This window comes from Dromaius novaehollandiae, chromosome 3 (genome assembly GCF_036370855.1).
Source record: "Dromaius novaehollandiae isolate bDroNov1 chromosome 3, bDroNov1.hap1, whole genome shotgun sequence".
Classification (NCBI taxonomy): Eukaryota; Metazoa; Chordata; class Aves; order Casuariiformes; family Dromaiidae; genus Dromaius; species Dromaius novaehollandiae.
This window is the reverse complement of record NC_088100.1, coordinates 37,020,032-37,046,735: the sequence shown is the minus strand read 5'-3', so window position 1 is coordinate 37,046,735 and position 26,704 is coordinate 37,020,032. Positions and strand designations below refer to the sequence as shown.

Sequence of the window (26,704 nt, the reverse complement as noted above, 5' to 3'; positions counted from 1 at the left end):
TTAATTGGAGACTGTTTGATGCCTAACTTTAAACTAATAAAAGCTATTAGTTTTACCAGCATTTTGCCAGATTTGTGTACCTTCCATTTGCAGTGTTGTTGAGCATTTGGTTTTGTTGCTGCTGCGGTCACTGAAAGAAAACTTGGGGGGGGGGGGGGGGGAGGGAGGGACAGGGGAGGATGGGTGGGTTGAGTTGGGCTTGGGCTTGCTTGATTTTGTTTGTTTGCTTGTTTTGGCTTGTAGAACTGGACACCATAAGTTGTTTGACATAGTGAATCTCTGTGTGAGGTATTCTTTTTCTTTGGCTATTTATTTTCTTTAGCCTTCCTAGAAAGAATGAGCATATTATGTCTGTATTATCTAGCCCAGCTATCTCAGGAGAAAAGAGTGCTTGACAATTGCAATGCCTAAAGTAATAATGAAATAATTTTATTTGGACCTTGTTGATTCCTTTTGTTTGCCTTTTCCCCCCTCAGACAAACGTGTTGATGACTGGCCCTTGATGCAGTCTCCGTTTCCAACATTGACTATAAGCACTATTTATCTTCTCACTGTCTGGCTGGGCCCCAAATGGATGAAGACAAGAGAGCCCTTCCAGTTACGTTTCCTGTTGGTTGTTTACAACTTTGGAATGGTTCTACTCAATTTCTTCATTTTCAAAGAGGTGTGTATACCTTCTCTCAGGAGGGAATTCCTGTTTAAGTCTGAGAGTGTCTAGAGTTTGAAAAATGAAAATTATCTTACATAGTCATGATGCATCTATTGAAGATAAATGTATTGTCCAGATTTTTAAAGCTGAATTTGCCTTTAATATGGTGTTTTTATAACTAGGTATCATCTGTTTGTAAACAAACATACTGAGTGAGTGTATATCTAATGAATTTGTATATACTAACTAATTCAGGTTCTTCTTAGATTTATGTTAGTGTAAACATTAGCGAGATTAACTAAAATCATTACAGGTTTAACACTTCTGATTTTTTTTTTCTTTTTAATTATCCTAAAATGTGTCAGAATGTATCTTATTACAAGTTAAGCTGTTGCCTTCAATATGTTTATCATTTTTAGCAATTCAAACATGCGTTGTCTGCTTTGAGAAGCATCCTGTCTAGAAGTTTGCTTTTTAGAATAAGAATGAAAATGAAGTAAACTATATTTTTATAGATGCAGGAAAGGATAAGATGTTCAAATACTTAGTTTGCAAAGTTTGGAGTGCATGACTTCTAATAATAAAGCTCTTAAGTGTTGCTGTGTTTCTCCTTTCTTAGGTTTCCTATACAGAGGACACAGCTCTCTAGTGGTAGCTAAGTGGGATTACTACTTCCTACTTCCCACATGGTGCTCCAGAATACAGCTGTTGCTAAGGAGTAGTTTTATTTTACTGTGACTTTGCCCATGTGGTCCAGAAGTAAGGAAGGAAGTAGTGCCGTTAAAATTACAGCTTTGCAGAATTCTTTTCTTGGCAGTCTGTTCTGTATTCTTGCCATCAAAGTGGTAGGATATCTGACAATTTTCTGCATATTGGACCGTTCCCCAGAGCTTCTATAACAACATTGTTGACTGTCTTAAGCCTGTTTCAAGACATGATTCAGTAAAATTAATTTTACCCATAACACCTCAGTCATCATTATCTCTAAACTGTCTCATTGCAGTCTTTCACTCAGACTAAAATATTTTTTGACTTTCATTGTAGGCAGCTCCAGTGAAGGCAGTACTATTATGAGGGTTCAGTCATTGCAGAGTATTTCCTAGTATGTATAACATCCAATTGCTTTCATCTAACTTGGGCAATCCTATGTTTGTGAATTTCTTCGTGGATGATAATAGTTGGGAAGATCAGAGATCTTCTTCGGAGACTTATGATGCCACACAGATTGATGAGGGATTGAAAAAAGCCATTGAACTAAGGAATTATGTATCGCCTAACGCCATCTAGCAGGGACGTGGTTGTCTTCCCTGGCATTTCTGAAGTTTAGCGCTAGTCTTCAGCTTACTTGATGGTCACAATTCTTCCTTTGTGAAACCTGCTTTTTTGTCTCTGCACGTATATTTAGTAGGCAAAAGTCCTGAGCATTCACCCTCCTGTTCATTCCTTTTAGGAGCATTAGGAACATTCACAAAATACCTTTCATATTTTGCTCCTTTACTGTGGTTAGAGTTACCATGGTGCTAATGGGAACTGATAGCTGATTGCTCTCCCACTGCACCAATCTTAGCTTCAGAAGTGATATACTTTCAGTTCTTATGGTGTCTTAATCTCATGTTAAAAAGCTGTCCTAATAAATAGTCTAAGTCCAGGGAAAATAAAATACTACAGGTACAACAGGATTTAACGCTTACACCCAAGATAATTGTGGGAATGGATGAAATCCAACCATCTTGGCAGATAAGAACTGAAAATCCTCTGAAATGAGTTCTGCAGTTTTTGCAATGTCCGTCCCTTTTCATTTATTTTTTTTAGATCAAACTGTATTTTGTCCATAAACTGAATTGCCCCAGACTTGCAGTGAGTTGGTGTTCAAACCTTGCTTGCTTATGCGACAGTACATGCATTTGCACAGCATTGCCAAACCACTAGTGTCGCATACAAATAAATGTGATTTGGGCATTGTGAACTTCAGGTGCAAATACGTTTGCCATTGATAGGCTGAAAGCTAATTATTTGAGTTACAGGCAGAGCTTTTGATTTCCTGTTATTGCAAATGGTAGGTTTGATTCAATGGATGTTAAACAGGACCATAACACTTGTAATAGGAAGTGTATTTTCTTGATCTTAAACTGTTGGGAGGCAAGTGTTCAAGTTTCAGTTGTTCTTTTTAGCCAGGCAACTCTTACTTCAGTCTGCAAGAGGTTTATAATACTGATGGGCCACTGTTGTAATTCACGTGAGTAATATAACTGGTATGAGAAAAATGATACATAGTTTGTATTTTGTGAATTACTATAAAGTTCCCAGGTATTGTTAAGAACAGAATTTGAATGTGAAACGTCTTTATGAGATCAATAGTTCTTGTTTTAAATGTAAATGTTATTAATATGGTTTGACATTTGGAAGACTATTTAAGTCATCTTTGATAACTTATACTAAAACGTTAAGTTGATCAAGCACTGCTAGGTTGTCTAGTCCGAGATTATCATGTTTTGGACTCAAGTTGAGATTCAAATTAGGAGCAAGTTTTACTTAGAACTTGCCAAAGTCGTGAATGAGTAGACCGTATTTTGCCACAATATCCTGTATTTCTTATTCTAGTCTAAAGGAGTAGCTGAAGTCTGCCAAAGTCAATTCACTGCCTTTTTTTCTGAGTGAACCTTGGTCAAACTACCTGGCAGACCTCAGCAGAAATTAGTTTCTGTAACAGTGCAGATGAAACTAATCTCTCCTGTTCTCTGATACTGTCAATGTGCTGATGCCCATGTGGGATCACACTGGAGACTAGTGGTTTTACAGCAGTTTGGAAGAAGTAGTTGGATGACTCAGAATTTGTTATTTTTCTTTCTTAGAATATTCTCTGTGGACAGCTGCTGCTTTTGTTTCTCTCCTTTAACAGGCGTGTACAGCAAATAATGAAGCACTGGGCTTCACAAGTTTTTATATGTTAGCTGTATCTGGATAATACTTGACTTTGCATCTGTACTCTGTTAGTGCCATGTGCAACATTAGACACAAAAGCAAACGAGTTCAGTCTAAATGAGAAGGAAGTGAAGTTTGGAGTAAGAGTAGTGAGTGGCTGCCTGCTTTTAGCTTGAAGATCCTCTTGTATACCCCTTCTTTTACCTTTACAGTTCACTGTTTACAGATTATACATGCTCCACTGCTATATTTTGATCCTCAGCAGGGTGGGATTATGTGGATTTAAACAATTTTGGATTGTAATGTTTATGAATGTCAATATGAAAAGTATTACCTGAACCTTGTACAGACATGGATTCTAAACAAGTGTTCTTCTTTTCAATGGGAGCTCACTCAAATTTCAAGTTCATTTTCTCCAGTTCAGGTTACTGCAACATGCTTTATCTGGCCCTGCAGACCATTTGATATGCTTCGGGCCACTTCCACTGGCACAAAAATGTGGCGCTTTTCTTCATCCAAAAGCTGTTAACATGTTTTATGGTGCTCAGCGTTGTCTGTTAAGGTTTTTTTTCTGGATTTTGATTGGTATATTGTTGAAAGAATGGTAGATCTAAATTACCTAATCCTTATCTGTTGGAGAGAGTTCTCTCTTTGCTCTAATCCATCATTGGAATTGCTCTTCTGTTATTATTAGTGACATCATCTAGGTGGTTTCTGTCTCTGAAGCTAGAGCCCTCTAAGGGAAGATTCACGTTGGAATAGCTTAAGGTCATACTGAATTCTTACTGATTTACATGGTCTTCTAATTATCTGGACAGATATATGCAGGAAAAATAAGCATTTTCTTTTTACGTTAGAAGAATAAAATAGGCACTGTGTAACAGTACATTGTTGGAACTAAATATTGGCTTTGTTCAATAGTATTCTCAGGACTCATAAGGATATTTGAAATTATTTCTGATCAGGTAAGTTTGATAAGGCAAGGTGTTCACTGATAATTGTTTTAAATATGCTTTATTTAGCATCATTCTCCTCACGTATGACTTTAATATTTTCAGCTGTTTTTATCATCAAGAGCTCGAGGGTACAGCTATGTCTGCCAGTCTGTGGATTATTCAGATAATGTTTATGAAGTTAGGGTGAGTATTTCCCTTTTGTGTTTGTGTATGGGTGTGTGCAATATATAACATTGTGTTGTGGTTTAAGTTTTGTCTGAAAATTGTTTTTTCAAACTTTTTCCGTCAGCCATGACTGTATCCCGTTATATTTCGACAGACCGCTTCAGGTTTGACTACATTGCACATAGCAGTTTAATTGCAATGCATCATATATTTGCATTAACTTTCATCTAACTGATACAAGTAAGATTAATCCTGAAGATACCATCCTTGGCTTCATTGGTGGTTGTACAATCCATGATAACCTTTTTATGTATACTTTGATTGATAGACCATGCTGAAGTTTATGATACAGTGTAACCACAGTGAAGGGATAATGTTCTAGGTAGATCAAAGCAAGTGAGATATGCCAGCTTACACTGTGATTGCACTTCAGTCATACTGGTGAGGCAGCTTTTTGTCTCCTTTACCAATGTTTGGCTTCATGAGCTCTTTCTGGCTTCTGGTAAAGGTATTATCAGCACGTTCCTTTGCAGATGCTTAGATTTCAAATGTGTGTTTTTTGGAAAGCATTCAAATTAAAATCAAAGTGCAAATGGCTGGTAACTTCCATAATGGTGTAGATTGGCTCATGTACTAAGCCCTATCTTCTGGCAGAGCTGACACTTGAGAATCTTACAGCTGTTCTTGCAAGTTTTGTCCTATACAGATTAGAACATGTTCCTAAAAATGTAATGAGAGTGTGTTATGCTCTAAATATGTTTAATGCTTGTAATACATTTTTCAAAATGTCTGTCTTGGCAAGGTGGCTGTTCACAAGTAGATTTCTCAAAAGCCTCCACAAGTGACAGCGGGAGGTAGTGAGAAGGATGATTTTGATTCTTACACCGTCTGTATAGCAGCTCATATTGCAAAAGTGATGACTGTATGCATAGGGGTGTTTTCTTTTTCTTTTCTTTTTTTTTTTTTTTTTTTTTTTTTTTTGGTCACCTGTTTTTTCACCTTTGCCAGTACTGTGCTGACGCTATTTCATTCACTGGAATACTTCTGTTAATAACTGTTTAAAAACAAAAACTAGCAAAGTGTAAATGTTTTACAGTTTTTCAATATATGAGAAAAATATAACGTTCTCATATGCAACTGGATGACATTGAGGACTGGCATAATAGGCATAGGATGAATTTTAATCATAGTTAAGTACAAGGGTGCATATCTGGGAGTCTAATGACACTTTGTATGCAAACAACTAGCCCAGTCTCCATGTAAACTTGTCCAAAGATTTGCTTAGTACTAGGTTTATACTTCATGTCTGAATTTTAGGTGCACTTGCTTTTGGAAGGCTGTGCGCAGGTCAGACATGCTCAATAAAATTATGTTCCATTTTCATCACTATGACCAAAAAGAAAGGATTATTATATAATGAAATGAAGGCAAAATGACCTGCACCATGTATTTATTGTGTGATATGTCCGGAAAAGACAGGTTGCTTTAGCAGTATCAGCTCTTTGGATTTCCTGACTTTCTAAGCTTTTTACAGACTTACAGATTTACATAAATTTTATTTCTAAAGTTTTAAGTTGTAATGTGCAATTTGCAACTGATAGAACTGGGAAAGCAGTGCAAATTGAGTTCTGTCAAGTTGTTGCAGTAACCGATTAGTGTGTTATCAATCAAAACTCTTATCTTGTTAAATATCTGGCAGTTTTTCTAAATAAATTCTCAATTTAGGAAAAGTAATAAGTAACAAGTAGAAAGCTACACTTTTCACAAGTGTACTTTGTTCTCTTGTCTAACCAAAGAGTCTGAGATAAGTTTCTGGCCTGTGTTACAGTAAATCATGCTCTGTAATAAGGCATGTTGTTTTTTTTGACACTGTAGGATGTGTTAAAGAACTTAAGATTCCATTTGCCATCACTTCTCTTAATGTAAACCTGCAAAAGCAACTCTTAAAGTATCTAAATGTGAGCTCCTTCTTGCAGTTTAAGTTTACAACTAATGAGTCTTGCATCACATCTCTGACAGCATTTAAGTAGATTTAAATAGTAAATATCTAGTCTCTCTTGGCACCAGGATTTCTCTGAAGAGGAATTCTGCTCTACATTAATAGAACTACATATAAATAAAATTATTTGTAAAAAAGTGAGTAAATGAGTCCTGCATTATTCAGATAAAGGAGGCTGGCACTAACTCAAACAGGAAAAGCACTGAGCCCAGAAAGCATTATAGAACATGAGCTGGAAAGCAACAGCTTCATATATGACTTCATTGTATGGGTTAGCAAGCTTGAACAAAAAAATGGGAACTAAATAATGAGAAATGTGACACAAATCACATATGGTGGTCTAAAGTCCTGGTATGGCTTCTGTTTCTGCCATTTCTCAGGAAAGTGCTGCTACGATGCTGCCAGGTAGTGGTTCATTTTGACCAATGTTCCTATTCAGAATGAGGTGTCAAGAAACCATACCTTGTCCCTCAAAGAAAGAGAAACAAAAGATTGACCATCCTAGGTGACAGAGAATGTGTTTCTCCTCTTCTCCAACCCGCATCCTACCTTAGACATTAGCCAATAGTGATTTCAAGGGAACGGTGTAAAGTAAGGCACCTAGGGGCACTTGCTCGGTGTAGTCTAGCAGCACCAACCATCTGCAGCTCATGGACCTTTTGAGTCAGAGATGGTATCCTTGTGTTTTGCCAGTTCTTAACAGGATGTTCTTTCACAAATTTCTCTACATGCTTTCTTGAACTTTATCAAGCTTCTGGCATTGCTTGACAATGAATTCTATAGTTAGTTTACACACAGTATGAAGAAGCTGGTCTTCCTATTTAGTGTTTTAACCCTACACCTGTTGATCTCATTGAGGTTCCCCCAGACAACTAGAGTGAGCAGGGATGGGAATTAGATGCCAGAGTTGCAGAGATATCTTATTCCTTTTCATTGGACTTACCTCCTGGTATGGTAGGCAACCACCTTTCTGACTGCTGTCAGGAAGTTAAGGAGTATGTTTTGTAATTGGTTAGGAAAAGCTACACAGAGAAGGAAGAAAAAGGGGAAAATCCCAGCAAGGACTTTTGAAGGAGCTGGAACTGCATCTTGGAGGAACGTTTTGCTTAACTAGTTTAGGAGCCAGAATAATTGGTGCAAAGGGGTGAGGTGCTAAATTCCATGCTCTGGAGTGCTCCTTTGGAAGCTCCACTATTTAGAGTAAACAACTTCCTAAGGTGGTCTAAATTCAGGCATTTAATTTTAGCATCTGTGAGTAGCCGCTTTGCCTCTCTTCTGACTTTTGTGTCTTCTTGTTTCCCAGGAGAAGACTCATCTATTTTATTAGCGTTTTTGGAGAAGTAAGGATTAGAAGTCTGGAACTGTGGTACATTAGTTAGTTCCTACTTTTAAATGTGTTAATGGTAATCTTAAAGATGAGCTATGGTTGTCTTCTGTGTTGTAATTTTAATCTGCTTTTACTTTTCCTGTTTGCGCATATATCTAGAGCTTGAATAATTTCCTCTTATGAAATAAATACAATAATTAAGGCCATAAATTTGATCTTTACAAATTTTCTGTAAATTTCCATGAAAAGGAAAATTGAGTTAACAAAATAAACTTCATGGTCTTATAAAGAAAATTCTATAACTCAAGCAAGGAAAAACCTTTAAAAACCTCAGTTTCCTCTTTAATTTTTAATGTCATTGTTACCTTTTCAGAAGTACCCATCCCTTCAAATCCCATAACAGATAATCAGCTCCAACCCAAAATGAGGAAGGAGGGTGCAGGACACAGGTGTTATGTTAAAGCAGACCTCTGTTAAAAAGCTTGCAGCAGGCAGAGGTCATGGGATTGGACCCCTTGTTGACCCCTTAATCTTAGGCTGTAATGTAATCTTTCTGTGCCATCTGGTGTCTAAACAGACTTAGATTGACGCATATGAAAACTCCCAGAAAAGGTATGGTCATGACTAGCAGTATTCACTTCAGAAATGTTTATCTTAATACATATTTTCTGTTAAATTAAATTTTTCTTTCATGCTGTGTCCAAAGCAGGACTACTGATTAAGTCATAATTTTTGATGCTTTACAGAACAAGTTTAATAGTGACCATCTGCTCCTGACACAGCTTACATACTGATTCTATTGTTCTGCTTTGTTTCAGTCCTCTGTCACTGATTGCATATGTAGCCTTGGGCAAATGACTTAACATCTGTTTCATTTTTTTCTGCATCTATAAGCTAATGATCAAAATACCTGCATAAATCATTGGGAGCACTGAGAGAGAACAGTACCTGAAACCTGTTTTAAGAATAAATAGAGATAAAACTGGATGAGGGAAAGGGAGAGGATGAAAGAGCTTTCGGGCAAAAAACCTGCAGGAACATAAAAATCAGCAGATATAATCCTGCTAAGAGATGAATGCTATTTTTTGTTCTTAAGTGATGGGAAGCATTTTAATCAGAAGTTCAGTTGATTTTAATCCACAGGTTGCAACTGCTTTCACTGCAGGACAGGTGGAATTTAAAAGAAGGAACAAGGTGTGAATGACTTGTCTGGGAGCATACAGTGAGCCTGTAACACTTTGGATGTAAAATACAGGTTTTCTGTTGGATTTTGTCTCCACTTGCATTGTGCTCTGTTATGTAGTGAATTGGCAAGTACTGCTTATTATTCCACTGTTTCTTTAACAAAATGCGCATCAGCTTCGTAAGAGCTTTTATGGCAGTTTGTGTCTAACTGAACTATTGATTCTTTACAAGCTTCTCAGAAGGTAGGACCTCCAAGGGACTTAATGTTGTTATGCTGGCTTGTCCTTTTGTGGATGGAGGCCAAAGTGTTTATTGTTAACTCATGAGATGAACAGATGTTTATCTTTTGTAATTTATTTAAAAGCTGCAGCTTAGCAAGTATCTGTGAAAGATGCTGGACTGTTCTGCTGATCCATGGGTGTGAGACAAAGCCTTGATGTGGGTGTTACTAAACACATGACTATCTGTCCCAGAGGCAGAAGTGTACTAGATAATGAGCAACATATATATTGATAGTTCTTGCAGCTTGCGTGCATGCCTGGGAACTCCAAGATCTGTGGGAGTCACTTTTCTGTCATCAGGCCCCTCTCCAGCTTTGACAGCTGTTAGTATCTGTTTTTATAAAATTGACAATCTGTAGAGTGAGAAGGGTATTCAGTAGTGGATATGTAAAAGTCTGCAGTTTGGCAATGAGAAGTTGTACAATCCCTTTGGGAAACTGCAGAGTCTGCAATGCAGAACTGCAGCACTCTTCTGCTCTTGTGCTGCTTTCTCGCTACTGTCACAATCTCTCCTAAAATGTTCATCAGGCAGAGTATGGTTGTGATTTAGCTTACTGTGGGGAGAGACCATTCCTCTCCAGCTAGATTAGAAGGGTGGAGGAAAATACCATGCAGGACTGTAACAGTGCTCTGTACTGCTCATTCTTCTGGTTTCCCTTTCTCTCACTCACACAACAGTTTGTGTGCATTTGGGGAGAGAAGCTGCTGCTTTCTTATTTTTCTTTTCTGTCTTCCCCGGGGACTGAGGGGGATGGTGAAGTTATTTTATACAATGTTAAGGTAAGAGTCTGACTTGCCATCAGGTGAGTCCTGAAAGACCAAGTCAGCTTTTCACTTGCTCAAATAAGTGTGTTGTGACATTGCCTGCTCTTCTTGGTGGTGCCTTTTTCAGCACTTTTTCATTCTACATGTGAGTCACTCTCTCGGATACGTTCTGTTCCCACCCTTGCATAACGAGCTAGATTACTTATGATGCCAGGAGCTAGACTCATTGCTATGCTTTGGGATACGGAAGGGAGTCCTGCCACCATGATACCTCCATATCACAATATTAGGAAATTACTGCATGGAGCTTCTGAGCTTTACTTGATATAGTGATATCCCAGTTTCAGTGGGAATCCATGCTTCATGTTGCACCTTGGGCAAATTCCACTGTAATTGGTGGACTGGGAGGAGAAAAAAAGAAAAAAAGAAAAAGCTTGTTGTGTAGCGCTGCCTTGTTGGGTAGTTGGGTTATATTTCTGTATCTTCTGCTGTGTGAGCCTCGCATAATTTCACTTGTTCTGTTCCCAGAATGGAAGATAGCCTCTGGAGGAATGCTGGTTTTCAGAAAGATTTACTGAGTAGGCTAGAAGCTGAGGGGAGTATTGCCCTATTGGGTATGAAATCTATGCTGCATCTAGCTTGTAGAATGAGTTGGTATCCTCCCACCATGCACTTGCAATATCAGAAGAATTTTATACAAAGTTGCAGCCTTTGCGGTTTTGCTTTATCATAATGTTTCTGCCTCATTGTTCTGACCACATCAGTGTTGCCTCATTAGTACAAGAATCCCTGCAGTAGTCTTCTCCCACCGAGCTTAGGGTAAAGAAAGAGAATGCAGACTCCTTATGTTTAAATTGTAGACTGTTTAGAGACAGCAAGGCTTTTAATTATTTTAATTATGTTAGGGGGTTTTGTTTATTTTTACAGTAGTGATTTGTGAGCCATGGGTTCAGAATACTACAACCCTGTCCAGAATGGATGACTGGAGTTTTGATATTATTATTATTCTATTACTGCCAGGTGTTTAATGATTCCACCTCAACATTTAATGCCATTAACCAGAATTTGGGGAAGGAAGAGATATGCTTCCCTTGCAGCAGATAGGTGGAGTTAATTTTATTCCATTCCACTTGGAATCATTTAAACTTTTGGTTTTTTCTTATTACAGATAGCTGCTGCTTTATGGTGGTATTATGTCTCCAAAGGAATTGAATACTTGGATACAGTATTTTTCATCCTGAGGAAGAAATTTAACCAAATTAGTTTTCTTCATGTCTATCACCATTTCACCATGTTCACCCTGTGGTGGATTGGTATTAAGTGGGTTGCAGGTGGACAAGGTGAGTTTCCCTCACACACACGCACACAAATACACACACCCTTTGGGTGGACATGATGGAAAATTATTATTTGGGATGAATAGAAAAGAGCTTTCATAGAATTATCACTGTATGATGTACAAGACTGTTTAAATAGCACTGAACCAGTGTGGTAGCTTTAATATGTACATATTTTCTCTGTGGGAAATGTGGAGGAGGAAAAGGTACCAGGGCCATAGTCTAATGAACTGCAAAACTTCCCTCCTCCCCCCCCCACCCCCACCCTGACATCAAATGCAAGCCTGAAATTCTGTCTTCAGAATTATCCGTGTTCTGTATGAAATAAAGATGAATGTGTCTTGCCTAACTTTAACTTTGCAGATACAGAGAACTGCAAAATCTAATTATGGGCCACAATCTGTGTGCAAATGTAATAAAGTTAATGGAGATGATATTTGGCATTATATCCAAGTTTGGGGTTTGCTTTCTTTTTTATAAAAGATGCATGTATAAAATTCTGAAACCTTCCTGTGAAGGTGAGCCATTAAATTTGTCAGTTAACTTTTAAAAGCTATTCATAATGACACAAGTCTATTATTCATGATCATCTTTAGCTTTTTTTTTTTCTTGCTTCTAAAACCCACATCAAAGAATTTTGTTACATTGTTCTTGCTACATCCTCCCTTTCCTGCATTGTACCTTTTGTTTTTGACATTGTTGCCTTTTCTCTCACAAATTATAAGCTCTGCAGAGCAAAGGGCTCAGGGAAAATATTCTGTAGTTTGTAATGTGCTTTGTAAGCTTAAGACGCTTAAGTTACCTACAGTAAACTCCAAACTAAAGTTTCTTTTGTCAAACCACCCCAATACTTACAGTAGGTGGGCTTTATGCTCTCGTTTACTCTACATGTCTTGTACTGAGTGGTTGTTTTTGTTCGGAAGGAGAAATACCTAGAACTAGTATCTGTAACTATGGCTGAATTTCTCCAAAGTAGTCTGCAGAATGCAAGTACTCAACCAGATGTTTCATGATCTTCATTGGTTACTACACCTGCTTGCTTGTAGTCTTACCTGGAAATTCCCTGGACACCTCAAAATGCCCTCTTCCTTACTGCCTTTTATAATTTTTTTTTATGCTATAAATATCTGCAATATTCAGTACAACAGTTGGGACTACTTCCAAACTTATTTCAGTTTTGTGATGTTCCTGCACTGCCTCTTAGCTTCTATCCCCTGCAAAAAGAAAAGCAACAGTTGCTCTTCCACAGGAATGGAGGGCTGCAGCATAAATGCAGATAGATCTATCTTCTGTTTTGTAGTTGATAACACATTGCTTACATAGATCTATTACAAATTAACTGACAGGGTTTAGACATAGTTTACTGCATGGAAATCTAAATTGTCTGATATTAGCAGCTGCTGCTTATATTGCCCCAGTGTTTTACATTACATACAGCCTTTTCAAGCCTTTCTGGCAGTGTAAGAAAATCTTAGAAAGATATAATTTGCTTCTGTAAAATGGCTGCATATCTTGACAGAGCTAAGAGGTTTTAATGCAAATGAGAACTATCATCATTGTTTCCAGCATGAATTGTTCTGCAAAATGTTACACTATTCCTTTACTGGTTTAAGAATGCTGGAGTTTGAGTTATAAATAAAAAAAAATAAAGATGAGCTTTTAGGAGACAAACTTGCTTTGCAGTGCCCTTAAACATCTACAACTACAAATGAAGTTTTGCTTTGTATTGTTTTTTGGTCTCTTTAATCAGGCTTCCATATGAGTTTCTTGATTTCTTGCTGGGAAGTGAATCTTACAAACTTTACTTATACATAGCTTAATAGATTAAAGCACAGAACCTGATAAACACTTCTCTATACCTTGCATTGTGAAACATTGTTTTTAATAATCCCTTAACAAACCAATTGCACTTATACTGCAATAACTAATGTGGATTGCTTATGACAAATGTCTGTTCAACAAAAATCTATATGAATAACTTTTTACATAAGTAGTTCCATGAAAGACATGACACACTACTAGGATGAACAGATATTTGTGCCAGTACATGTCAGCAGTTAGGTTTATACAGTGGACTCTTTCAAAGATGGAAGTGCAGCATTCCCTATGCTTCATGATTGTACTATTATATAAATAATATGAGAATAGATGTTTTCCTCATTTTTTCAAAATTACATTAAAATCTTCCCTTCCATTTCTGGACAGCTTTTTTTGGAGCTCAGATGAATGCATTTATTCACGTCATTATGTACATGTATTATGGATTAGCTGCCTGTGGCCCTAAATTTCAGAAATATCTGTGGTGGAAACGATACTTGACCATATTACAACTGGTAGGTATAACTTTTCTCCCTTTATCTTGGAAGTTATTACCTCTGAGTAGACTGGTATCTGCAGAACTCTGAAACAGACTCTTTCCAGAAATATCTAGCTATCTGATATTTATTTACAGCTCAAGTCAGAAATGATTATATTACTTGGTGCAATTAAGCAGTCAATTTAATTGCTCAAGTATATAACCACTGTTGTATGAATATGTGGAAAAAGTCCTCCTAAAAGGACTTACTACTACTCATGAGTATTTTAAGTCTTAAAAGATTTTTATATTTGTAAAGAAATTGCTGTTATTTAGTGGCACAATAAAAATGATTACCACACTGGGAAAGTGCTAAATACCACTTCACAACTCAGCCTCAGGTTGACACTGAGTTCACCCCACACTCCCACACACGCAAGCAGTCTGTTACTGTAAGGCAGTGATACTGCGTCTGGTTATCCTATTCTAAATCCCTTGAAATTACCCCTTTAGTTTAAAGGACAAGCTTGAGGTCTGGTTTATTATACAGCAACAACCTGGTGAAGGAAATCTAATTACAGTGAATGGGTCTGTGTCCATTCCTTTGTTTATTTTTGCTTTGGCTGTCCATCCCGTTCCCACCCCCCCAGTCTGATATTCAAAATCTGCTTCAGGACTAGTAAAAAAGCCCTGGAGATGGAAGCATTTGTTTTATTTCTCAGAAAACGTGCAGCACAGAGAAGAGTTGTGCAAGTCTTGTAATACTGATATATTTTTTTGTTTCAACTGTGAATTGCAAAGGCCTATTGAAAAGGCAGAAAAAAATCCAGATCTCTTAATGTCTTCTCATTTTTCCAGCTTTGAAAACTAGTACCAGAGGTTGTAATAAAGTTGATCTCCATGATCAGTCATATGTGTGCATGTGTGATCTGGCAGCCAATGATAGCGCCCCCCCCTCCCCCCCCAAAGTTTTAACAGTTTTCGTAACCTAATGCACTGGTATACATTGCAGTCAGATGTATAGAATATATTTAAACTTTCTTGATTCTGTATTTTCTGTCTTTCAGGTGCAGTTCCATGTGACCATTGGCCACACAGCCTTGTCTATTTATATTGATTGTCCTTTCCCTAAATGGATGCACTGGGGTGTAATTTTCTATGCTGTCACCTTCATTTTCCTGTTTGGTAACTTCTACTATCGGACATACAAGCTGCCCAAGGAACCTGTAAAGAATGGCAAAATAGCAAATGGTGCTGTTGCAAATGGAGTAAGCAAACCAGAAAATATTCCAGTGGTGGAAAATGGAAAAAAGCAGAAAAAGGGAAAAGCAAAAGGAGAGTAACTTGATTCAGGCCTTAACCATTGCTGGCAGTGAGGAACCTCCAGTTTCGTTTATAAAAGGAAAAAAACCTGATATCTATCTGTACCAATTAACCTTAGGTCACTGAAGAGCTAGAACACAGATATTTTCATTATTTATGAAGATTGTTTTAACAACACTTAAAGTTGAATTTCTATTGTAATGATGTAATTATCATGCATATGGTCTCTGTGTAAATTTGTAGACTGCTGGTGTTGGTGAATGTAAGGAAGAATTGCAGTAAATTCCATGTTTAGCAGTCCAAAAGTTCATACTACCATTGATACAACCAGTTTTGTGGACACTCATGTTTCTTGGGGGGAGGGAATGGAAGGAAGTAGTGTTTGAATACCTGTGTTTTTTTCCAAAAAATTTATTAAATTTTAAATGATGACGTATTATCTAATCAGAATGCACAACTTTTCTTGTTCTCCTTGGGGAGTATCTTCACACACAATTACGTTTATGTGCTGTCAGAGCAGTGTTTGACTTTTCAGACATTACTTGATTTAATTTAATGTCTGTTACAGTTTTTGTTGTTATGTGGAAATATACCTACCTCTTCATCTGCTGAAAAGAATATTGAGCATTAAATAACTGATTTCTGAAATATGGAGTCTTCTAATATAAATGTCTGTTAACACTAATTCAGGAGAAAATTTGATTTGCTTTGTGAGTACAGGGGACTTTTCTTGTTTTTGTTCAGGTGTGTTTTGGTAAAATCATCAATGTTCTTTTTCAATATAAACTTAAATTTTGGAGTACTATTTTTAATATGGCTAAGTGAAGAAGACATTTTAAGAATGTGTGAATATGAAACAACGTCTGAAGCAAGCAATTAAAGTAGGCCCATTACATGTTGTTCATGACCTGCGTTAAAACTGTGGTGCTGACTGATAGTGAAAATGGTAAGATAATATTGTGTTGGAGAGAGAACGATAATATGTAATTCCATTTAGAAATGCTGTGTGCATGGGATAGTCATGCTAACTACAGGACAGACACTTTTTATTGGGGGAGAGAATTCAGGTATAAAGTACTAAATACAGCAGATATAAAATGCTGAAAATACTGCTGCTACTTGATATACCCATCAATACTCTATGCATTAGACAATTACAGGCAAAAATATTGCTAGTAGTCAGGCTACCACTTTAATGTGAATGCCACAGAGAGACTTCTGAAACTCTATTCCCAAAGTATTAACCTAATTGACGAAGTGATTCTGCTGATCCTTTTTTAATCATAACTGCTACAATAAGCAGAAGCCTCTTTTACACTGCTTTTCATCTCACTTGATACGTTAATGGACTTACTACCCTTTTTGTGAAGAAAATATGAATGTTATTTCCCTTCCATATAATGTGATTACTATGAGAGAGAGAGAAGCTTTGAATTGCCCAGTATGCCATGAGTATGAGACAGTTGGAATTAGAAACCATATCTTGAACTCTCAGGTTCCTTTTTCAACACTGCAAGAGCTGATCTGTTGCTGTCTAAATGCATTCTTAACGGCTTTGGTCAAAAACATATTCATTGTTAGTGTCAGATTTGCATCAGGCAAGTGACACATTACAGGAGAAAGAAATGGAGCTGTAGGTGTAAAGTGTCTGGCACAATTACTAGTTTTTGCACCTCAGTTACCCATTTGCCTGTTATTTATAACATGCAAACAAGTCACAATCTTTGTCCTAGGTTTGTCTCTTGTCATGATACTGAAAACTCTATCTAAACTCAAAATATAGGTCTTAGGTGGAAAAGCTTTGGATATAGTTTGTACTCAGAAATAATCACTAATGCTGGATTGATTAGCCTGGAAGGTAGGTCATCAGTAATAAACCCTAGTGTAGATTTTATGGCAGAATACAGGATTGTGAGGGACTGTCTTTGCTGAATGGTAATGCATGTGACCATTAACTTTCCTGTTTGTCTTGTGATTCTTCTAGTCTTGGTTCTGATGCTTTTTGCATTTGTATAACTATGTATTTATGTAAAGTGGCATGGGGAAGATGGAAAGTGGTCTACTTCCTTCTTGGACAAATGCCATTATCTTTAAGCCAATATGTTAGCTGGCTGGACAACTCCAGAATGGAGCAAATTACTACAAAGCAAGCTGAACAGCAGATTTACAGCACACCTGCTACTCTGAGGTAATAGCTGGTGTGAATACTCTTACCCTACTGTAAATTCAAGGTAGCTTACCCCATGTTGATTAAAGGGTAGCTTCTTTCTATTTGCCATGGGATGTGGGCAGCTAACTCACTGTAAATCTGCACCCTTCATTGTTTTGTGTTAAATTGATTGTGTGCTCTGTCTTTCTTGAAGCTAGATCAGATAAACTGGTAGTCTTAACATGATCTAGCTCTGCAAGAACACCCTGAGGAATATTTCAGTTCAGGTTCAGTTATCTTTGCTACACTTTGTAAAATAAGATTTGTATCTTGCATGCGGACAAATATTTAAAACAATTGAAAGTCAAATCTCCCCTCAGCATGCATGGAAACTGCTTAAAGTTGATAACAACTTGAACCTCATTGATAGAACTGGGGTAGAAAGAATCCTACCCTCAAACTCTGGGTCATTTGGTACCTTTTAGTAAAAATAATAATAAAATGACGCTTTGTAAGAATGCATGTATGGATACTAGTTATGTTGACTGGACCTGTGGATAAAATCAATTCAAGATATTAGCACGCATTTTCATGGAGAAAACAATCACTTATTAAATTCCTGGAATGCTGCTTTTTGAGACCATCTTCTGTTATATGGCTTTCCTGGATCTGTTTCTGATTTATTTGATTGCTCATGTGACTTGAGTCCTGTTTTGAGCTTGAGTATGATGGCCTTATTAAATGTGCATTTTTGCAGGTGTGGTCATGAGCGGAATACTTCTGCTTCAGACTTTGTGCAGCCAGACTCTCAATATACAGGGTTGAAAATGTACAGCTGCTTCTTTTCCAAAATTTGAGGCAGTGATACACATGTGAGATACTGCCAGATTCATTAAAGTCATCACCAAGGTACCTCAGAATTTGGCTACAAAAGTAATGGAGTGTATGTTTAGATGTGCTTGCTATACACAGAATTGAAATTTAAATTATAGAAGCTACTTTGCATGGTAAATATTTCCTGCTACATGCTTCCAGTTTATTTAGAAGTGAAATTCAGGCCCTTTGGAATTTTTTATTTTTGTCATTGAAAGATACTTATTTGTGAATAATTTTGAAACTCTTTGGTCAAAGAGTCATATAACTATCTGATGCCATATAAGTGACACCATCTCATTTATCCTCATCTCTAGCATTGTATGTTAGTTGTTGCTGAGTTCTTTTAGCGATTTGCTCAGTGTAAAAGTTATCCATCTATATATATATACACACATATATATGGGTTCTTAACGGGTTCTTCCAGTGTGTGAAGTAAATGATATTTCTTAAATATGAAGTTGGCAGGAGCTAATACCATAGTTCCTACAGCTTGAGCAGTAAAATGAAGTTTTCACTGATCCGTAGACCCAATATCAGTCTTGCAGACATACACAGTATTTGTCAGTCATTTTAGACATAGGGTGATGGAAGCTTTTTCCGTCAGAGCCATCTCTCCTAGTGTAATAAATATTTTGAGGCTTCTGTTGTAGATTTGCAGGAGAGAGGAAAGGGGAAGTCTCACTCAGAGGAGTGGAGGAATGATGCTATCTTATAGTAGGGGTCATTTCTAGAAACAATAGGAGTAATTTGCTCCAGGTAAGTCTTCAAGGTCATTGCAATCAAGTTCTCTGTTTAAGAGAATGCTTCTTTATTAAAGAAAACAAAAACAGAAAAAAAAAATGTTTCTGTGTAGGTTCAAAAGCATGGCCTATTTGATTATATGACCATTGCTTGTATTGGCCGTGAAGGCAGACATAACCTTTGCATTCTGGTTAGTCTGGTCCATTAACTACTTCCATCTCAAGATCAGGAGGAAAAGATGAAGGTAAAAAAAATGCTGTGCATTTTTTCAAGTTAAGCTCAGACTGCATTTGTTCAGTGTAAGCATTTGTCCTCCAGGTGCAGAGGAGGCAGGTAGGAAAGGAGTAGATGACTACTGTGCTGAAAGGTCTCATTCCTAAAACAGCATCTGAGCACACTTGTTATCTTTTAAAGTTTTGAATAAAATAAGATTGCTCCTGGAGCATAAACATAAACCTGGCATTAAGTTAGTGTGGTTTCGGGGTCATAATGCTTAAATAAATATTTAAAATTTTATCTGTTTCAGTTAGAACTGAAGAGAGTGGGGAACTTATTAGGTATCTGGACAGTGTATCCATCTTAGTGGGAAGCACATACTATGATAATTTGTCATTGAGAGAAGAGCAAGATGCCTTTGCAACATCTAATTGTGTTGCAGTCTGAGTTGGCCTCTTTAACTTACACAGAGCTCCATGGAAATCAGTGGGTTCATTCCCATTTACATCAGCAGTGTGTGTTTAATCAAGAAGAATAGAAAAATGCTTGCTTTCTGCCAATATCCCATGATGATAGGGGAAATGTATGGTTCAGGATGCTGCTTTTGCATAAGGTGTTCATGCATTTGTGAACAATAAAATAAATACTACTTTTTTCATGCTGTTTGAGTTTGGTTTTATGTGTTCCATGAAATGTGTTTGTGTCCCACCTTGCTTTGGAATACTTACTTATTTTATAGCATTGCTGAGGTTGTGTTGATGTTACATGTCATGTAGCGCACAAGTTTGTGAGGGAAGTTTTTCTGGCACATCCTCCCATTTTAAGGTTGGGACACATTCCAGTTTTGGTTTTTGCTCCAAGATGATATTCTGCAGGCTTTGAAGTTGCCCTTACGCAACTGACTAATAATACAGTGTCTGCTTAGACAAAATATAGGTCTCCTGGAACATATTTTGGCTGTACAGCACATACATCAGCATCAGATTTGGTCCAAATGTCATCTTAAAGCTGGCAGAAACTGAAAGCATCTGATAGAGCTGGCATTTAGTGCTCTACCAATATGATATGTCACTACAGCATTGTGCCTTGGATATACAGGGGAGGGAGCGAGGGTTCAGCGGAGTGAAAAATGGATGTAACATCTGAATATATTGCTTCTGACTAAGAAGCTTTTCAATGCAATCTTCTGTTTCCTGTCTTAAGAAGGTGACAATAAGAGAACCTGCATGTGGTACTTAGCGCTCAAGATACTTCTGCCTTGGAAGTGTTAACAGGCATAAAACAGAAGGCTACATGGTTTAGTTTTTGCTGGACACTGCATTGTTTGTGGTGACTTTCAACTGAGATGCTCAAGCACTTTAGACAGGAAGCATAAGTCATCATTACATTTGCTGTGTGCGATCAGTTACTTTCTAACTAGTTCACAAAGTCTGATCTCAGTGATCAGCCTTACCATACTGAGTTGCACCCGTGTTGCACTCCTAGCATGTAAGTGTGGGTAGCTACTGCAGGTCTCAGGTAGTAGAGAACCAGGTCTGCCATGATAGCAAAATACAGTGCGGTTGATTGTCTCTTACGTTGTTTGTAATTGATGGTTCGATTTGTTGCTTGCATCTTCCCTGAAATTAGAAAACACATGAGATCTACAGAGCAGAATTTGTCCCTTAGATGACTTGCATAGGCTGCTGAATCCAATCATCTTGGAATGTCTTTTCTGTAATACTTACTCCCTACCAGTAAACAAAAATAAGCATATGTCATCAAGTTAGATTCTTCAAATGATTTGATAGAACAGACTGGATCCTTTTTTTTCCGTGTTAGGTTTTCTTTGTGTTATTTGCTTCTTAGCTTCCGGGAAACCAGGGGTAAGTGAAGGTTTTATTCCCCATTTGCTTGCTCAGTTCAAATCATTGGAGTTATCACAAAGGATAAACTGGGTTGTAGTCTTAGAAGCAGCTAAAACATATGCTCGGAGACAATTTTGAAGGCAGTACTTTCTCTCTATGGACTACTGCTTTTTGAGTATCATACTTTAGTTACTCATGAAGTTGCTTATTGATGGGCTAACTCTTAACTGCTCTTATTACTACAGTATCAGTTGTCCAGGTGTTGATAAGTGCATACTGAGCTGGTAGTGTTAAAATGGTGCTAGCAGCTATTGATGGACAGAGCACACAGCAGTTAATACAGTGTTGGGAAAAAGGCTATCTAAATTTCGATTCCATGTGCCGCAAATGATTTGAACTCGTATGGAGTCATCGCTATCTGTCAAATCAATATCTGATATGCTTTAGTCTCCTAAAAGAGGAGAGATCTTTGATTCTTTAAGTGATTTGAAGATAAATGCTGTCTGTCCTTGTCTGACTGTGGGCTGTTAAAACTGCAATAGTATCTTGTTAAATTTGTTTCATGAGCAAACTGCTTTCATTTTGATATCTTTTGGGGTGCGTTTATGGGAGGGGGAACATATGCAGACAAGAAGTGGTGTGAGGCAAAAGCTAGAAAACTTGTAGTAGTTGTTCTAATTTTTGCTCTCCACTCTAGATACTGCAGGATTCTAACTACTACTATACAGTTGTTACTGCTGTGTATTATTTATAGGTGCCATAACAGTATACGATCAGTGTACTTGTGCATAATTACCTTCTGAAGTGCATAAAAATATTTTCTGTCTTAAATTACAATAGAATCAGGAGATGCAATATCTAACCACAGCTGCTTATAGTGGAAATAGTGATGCATATGTTGGTAGGACTCATAAATAATAAATGTTTAATCTGTATTTTCTGATTAATAACCTCTTCCAGAGTTTCCAAGGAGTTTCTTGCAATAATGCAAGCTCTGTGAAGATGAAAAATGCTTTATAACTGCTAAAGGACTACTTTGTAGAGCTCTTATTTTGTTTCTTTTTTGTAGATATGTGTTCAGGTTAGATGCTGGCCCACTTGAGTTATTCAAAAGTGGGAGGTACTGCTTAGCAAGACCTTGCAAGTGAGTAACATGTTAAAATGGACTCCCAAGGTGTTGTATGGTCAAGGATTTCAAGTCCAAGGCATCACTTTAAATGCTTCCCACTCAAATTAAAGGGCTAGCTTCATCCCAACTTCTACTCTTGGGCAAAGGGAACAGTGATCCCAGCCCATCCAGCTAGTTATGCATTTCCTTTACTGGACAGCAGATTCTCACCTGGAGTTTCTTGTCAAATCTGGTTCCCACACACTTGGCAGAAGGGACAGGAAAAGTCAGGCCAAAGAAGAATTTTTTGCAGTTCTCTGTACTCTCTAAACACAAAATTTGGCATGGAGGATTTGAATATTTTCCACTGACAGCTTGAGGTATAGAGTTTGAAGAAAACGTGGATCTGGATTCAGCTCTCAGAGAGAATCCAGCATGCTTTTCAGTCCTCCTTAGTTGCTTGACATAAACTACATGTGCTGGAAATGTTCCAGTTAAACAGGAAAAATCACTCTTTGGATTTTGTCAGAAAGTGAGGCTTTATGAAGTAGCTAGTCTTTTATTGACAGCTTACCCTTTTCCCTTTGCTATCTTTAACCACTGTGCATGCCTTCCTGCTCTTCTGCTATGCTAGGAGCAAGGGGCTCCTTGAATGAAGATTGCTATGTGTATTCCGGAAACAATTTAACTGCTATAGTTTGTCACTGGGGCATTCAAACTGACTTATCTTACGTTCTGAAATGCCTAATAATAGTGGTACAGTCTTAGCAGGTTGAGTAGTAACAATACTTTGCCTGTAGTGCTCTCGAAGCTACAAAACTGGATGTTCTTGACACAATAAGGTATGGAAATTCCTTTCAGTACGTTAATATCATTAACTTTTAATAAGTATTGTCTTCCTGCTTAAAAAAAATTCTGGGCTGCAAGGACAACCTCAAGTTCTGTATTCTACAATATGAACGTACAATTGTACACGTATAACGAGAGCTCGTGACTGTGAGAGACTGAGAGTTTACTGTGCTATGAATCACATTGTTAGAGATTTTATACTGAGCTATTCTCTTCTGTGATCAGAATTTAATAAAGAACAGATTTTTATAAAAATCTGACTTTGTTTATTTCAAATGCAGGTAACCGGTACAAATGTATTTTCTTGCACAGGTAAAAATCCTCATTCTGAAATTCATGACTTCTTAATACTCTCTCTTTAGGCACAATTTCACTTATTTCAGTGACAATTCTCAATACCTGAGGGCACTCTGATGTTTACAGGATTTATAAAAGTTCATTTACCATGTAGATCATACATTGCGCAGTAAAACATTCAGAGAATAACAGAAAAATCAGTACTAAAACATTTTAAGTTTTCAATCTATTTTTTTAAAAAAACATTTACGATGATGGTGGTTTAGATAATTACTTTAAAACACTAAAACACATGATAGCAATGCATTTTGAACTTGTGTACTTGTGCTGGCTATGACACTACTGAGGAACAAGCTGCTTTGCGCTGCAGGCTAGGGCATAGGAAGATTTTTCTTGCTTTCTGCCATTGTATTAAGTACGGTTTTTGAAAGAACCCAGCTATAAGATCGTATGTGCAACACTTGTAGCTCAAACTTTCTTGAATTCCTCTTGTTGCATCAAAACTACAGAATATAACTGTAATACTGAGGTAAGCAGCTGGTGTAAGTTGTCTGTCTTACAGTTTTATAGATCTTTTGGATCCGGAGAGCTGAATTTAAAGCCCTTTGAAAGCTACAGAGGGTATTTATTTACTAAAACCATTGTACTGTTGATCACCAAACCATTATGACAGAAGTTTGAATTTTTAAACTTTGCAAGTCAGTATTTTTTATGGTTTGGACTCTCATGTTACCTTGCAAAAGTGTGATTCGGCTCATGTTTAGTACCTATTTGAGAGAATTGCTTCTGCTCGTGAGCCTTAGACTTTTGGAGAGTCTGGTCCTGCCACCAGCAACTAGGGAGCAGCGTTGGGCCCAGGATGGCAGACAAGCTGTCAGCAGTTCGTTGCAAATATTAAAAGATGGTTGCTTAGCAACTCCAGGAGATAATGCACTAAATTCAAGGAACTCATTTTCTTGACTGTGATGTATTTTGGTTCGAATTTTAACAACCGACTGGGGTCTGTGTATGCATTGTAATCTGACAAAACTAACTTCTCTGGTTTTTGCATCACATCTTGATACATGTCATGAATGGGGAGTAGGGACATACTCCAGATTACAAACACAGATGCACAAAATGTTAATGGTTTGCTTGCTTTTGGATTGAAAGCATGCTGAAAATAATGCATCTTCTTAGCCTGACAAATGGTTTTGAGCTCTGTTCTCAGTTTAGATTTTGGTGTAGTAATTATGGCTGCATAACATCCTGAGGCAATGTGATTGTGTGTGTGTGTGTGTGTGTGTGTGTGTGTGTGTTTAAAAACCACCGTGGGCACAGCATGTTACACAGTAGCGCCTTCACTGAACAAAAATCCCTTTGAAAAGGGGGGATTCCAGGCATAAAGATTATCTACCTAAATTGTTATGACCTAATAAGCAGTGCATTCAGAATCAGAATTATAAATATTTTTTCCATAATCTGTCATAAAGTGGATATAGTCAATGGCTTTATTCCAATACCTTTTCTTTGCCAGGATATAAAGATATGCTCCTTTATTAGCTACACAAGCTATGTTTAAGAATAGCAATTCAGAAAAAACATGGTTCTTCTGTGTCCTAAATCTTTTTGATTAAAAAAAAAAAATCATTGAATTCAACACAACTGGCCCTCTTCTTTCTCCAGCACTGAAGTGTGCTCACTGAGGTTATTACCTACTGTTTTTTCTGTGCCCTCTGCTATCCTTGTAGGAGAAACAATGAAATTAAGAAATGTCTTCCTCGTTGCTTACTAGTACTATTAATTCTAAGACTTGAGATGCTGATTTTCTTAAAGCCCCAGCTATTGGAATTGCATAGGATTTTGTTTCTCTTTATTGTTTACAAAATAGTCCTTACAGTTGCGGGAAATGCTTTGGAAAATAGACTCATGATGCACTCAAACATAGGAGTTTTCTTAATTGTATTTCTCAATTTCTTTTTTTTTAACCATTGTAATGCAGTCTAAACATTTAAGACAGAATTTCTTTAGATTGGAAATTCTGAAGCAAAATAAGCATTTTAAGTTAGCAAGTAGGAATTCATACAATCCTGGCAGAGCTGCTCTTGCATCTACTGGAAATTAAAAGAATTAAAAATTGTAAGAAATGTCCGATCTGATCTATTTTTAAAATGACAACATTCTCTTCACTAGTGATTTTTTTTAGGTCTGGTTTGCTTTTGACTGCTTATTCATTTGGCTAAACAGCTCTTAAAAATAATAGTAATAATGAAAGGGATAGGTACTGAATTCCCACTACAGGCAATTTAGTAGGGAAGGAGAAAATCCAGTAGCTCAATAGCTGAAGAATGCGTCCACTTTCAGGTTTTCTAGGTTGCCTGTGACTTTTGCAGATTGCCTAAAACCTGTAAACTCTTAACAGGTTATACTGCGTATGAATGGATAAAATTTAATGATAATGAAAGTACATCCTGCTTGATAATACGTCACCACAGTGTTTCCTCACGAAAATCTGGAGCCTTTCCTAACTGCCAGTGTTCTTTAAGGAAGAGCTAAATATTATTTTGGCATCAACAGGTAGGGCATTTCTTCACTCCACCTAGGCTTAAAAAAATTTAACTGGTAGGCAATCTTAAAGTGGATTTTCTAGTCTCAGCATACTGTTGGGGGAAAAGAAAACACTTTCACCTGCACTTGCAGGAGCTTCTCAACATCAGGAAAAGACCACTTTCCAGTTTTCAGCTTTCTTTACCTAAGGAAGTTTTGGGCCTGGTTTTCTTTTGATTGCTTATTGGTTTGACTAGACAGCTATTAAAAAAAAACCCAATAATATGCACTGAATTCCCACTACGGACGGTTGAGTAGGGAAGGTGCAAGTTTCAATAGTTAGGCACTGCAGCCACCTGCAAAACCCTTCCTAGGTTGCCCTTGACTTTTACAAGTTCCACTAGGTCTGCAAGGCAGTTGACAGATTATGCTGTGTGTAGACAGAAGTTTGGGGTTTTTTTTTTTAACCTTAGCAGGAAAAGATGACTGTATGCGGACCTATAGTTTATCTGGAATGGCAATAACGTTGTTTAACACCAGCAAGTTTGTAGGTTTTCCAGTGGCTGCTGTCAAGGATGAGAGGCCTGAACATGCCTTGAGCAGACGCCCTTCCTGCCACGCAGCATTGTGTGATCCCCTCTGGCAGCACGACCTGAAGTGAGGTCGTTATTCATCAACAATAAAACGTGAGGAAGGTAGACTGTGTTAAGGTTAGCGCTTCAGTAATGTGTTTTTTCCGAAGGAGGACATTTATGGAGCGGTTGAAATACCTTGCAAGTCTCATTCTCAGTTGTTTACCAGCACATGGGTAATGATGACTCTCTCCTTTGATCTCTTCCCTCCCAGGGCAGCAGCAGTGCCCGTAACCTGCTGCGCAGGGGCAGAGAGCC

At 37.5% G+C, this 26,704-nt stretch overlaps 1 protein-coding gene across 1 annotated transcript in view; it reads left to right on the top strand.

Moving 5' to 3' along the window:
* The window catches only part of ELOVL4 (ELOVL fatty acid elongase 4), a 36,881-nt gene extending 17,036 nt beyond the window's left edge, over positions 1–19,845 (top strand). Inside the window, exons 2-6 of the mRNA XM_026121081.2 lie at positions 477–664; positions 4,630–4,710; positions 11,418–11,589; positions 13,792–13,919; positions 14,950–19,845. Of these exons, the coding sequence (XP_025976866.1) occupies positions 477–664; positions 4,630–4,710; positions 11,418–11,589; positions 13,792–13,919; positions 14,950–15,225 (845 nt within the window). The 3' untranslated portion in view covers positions 15,226–19,845. The remainder of the gene's footprint in view (positions 1–476; positions 665–4,629; positions 4,711–11,417; positions 11,590–13,791; positions 13,920–14,949) is intronic.
* Positions 19,846–26,704: the final 6,859 nt, after the last annotated feature.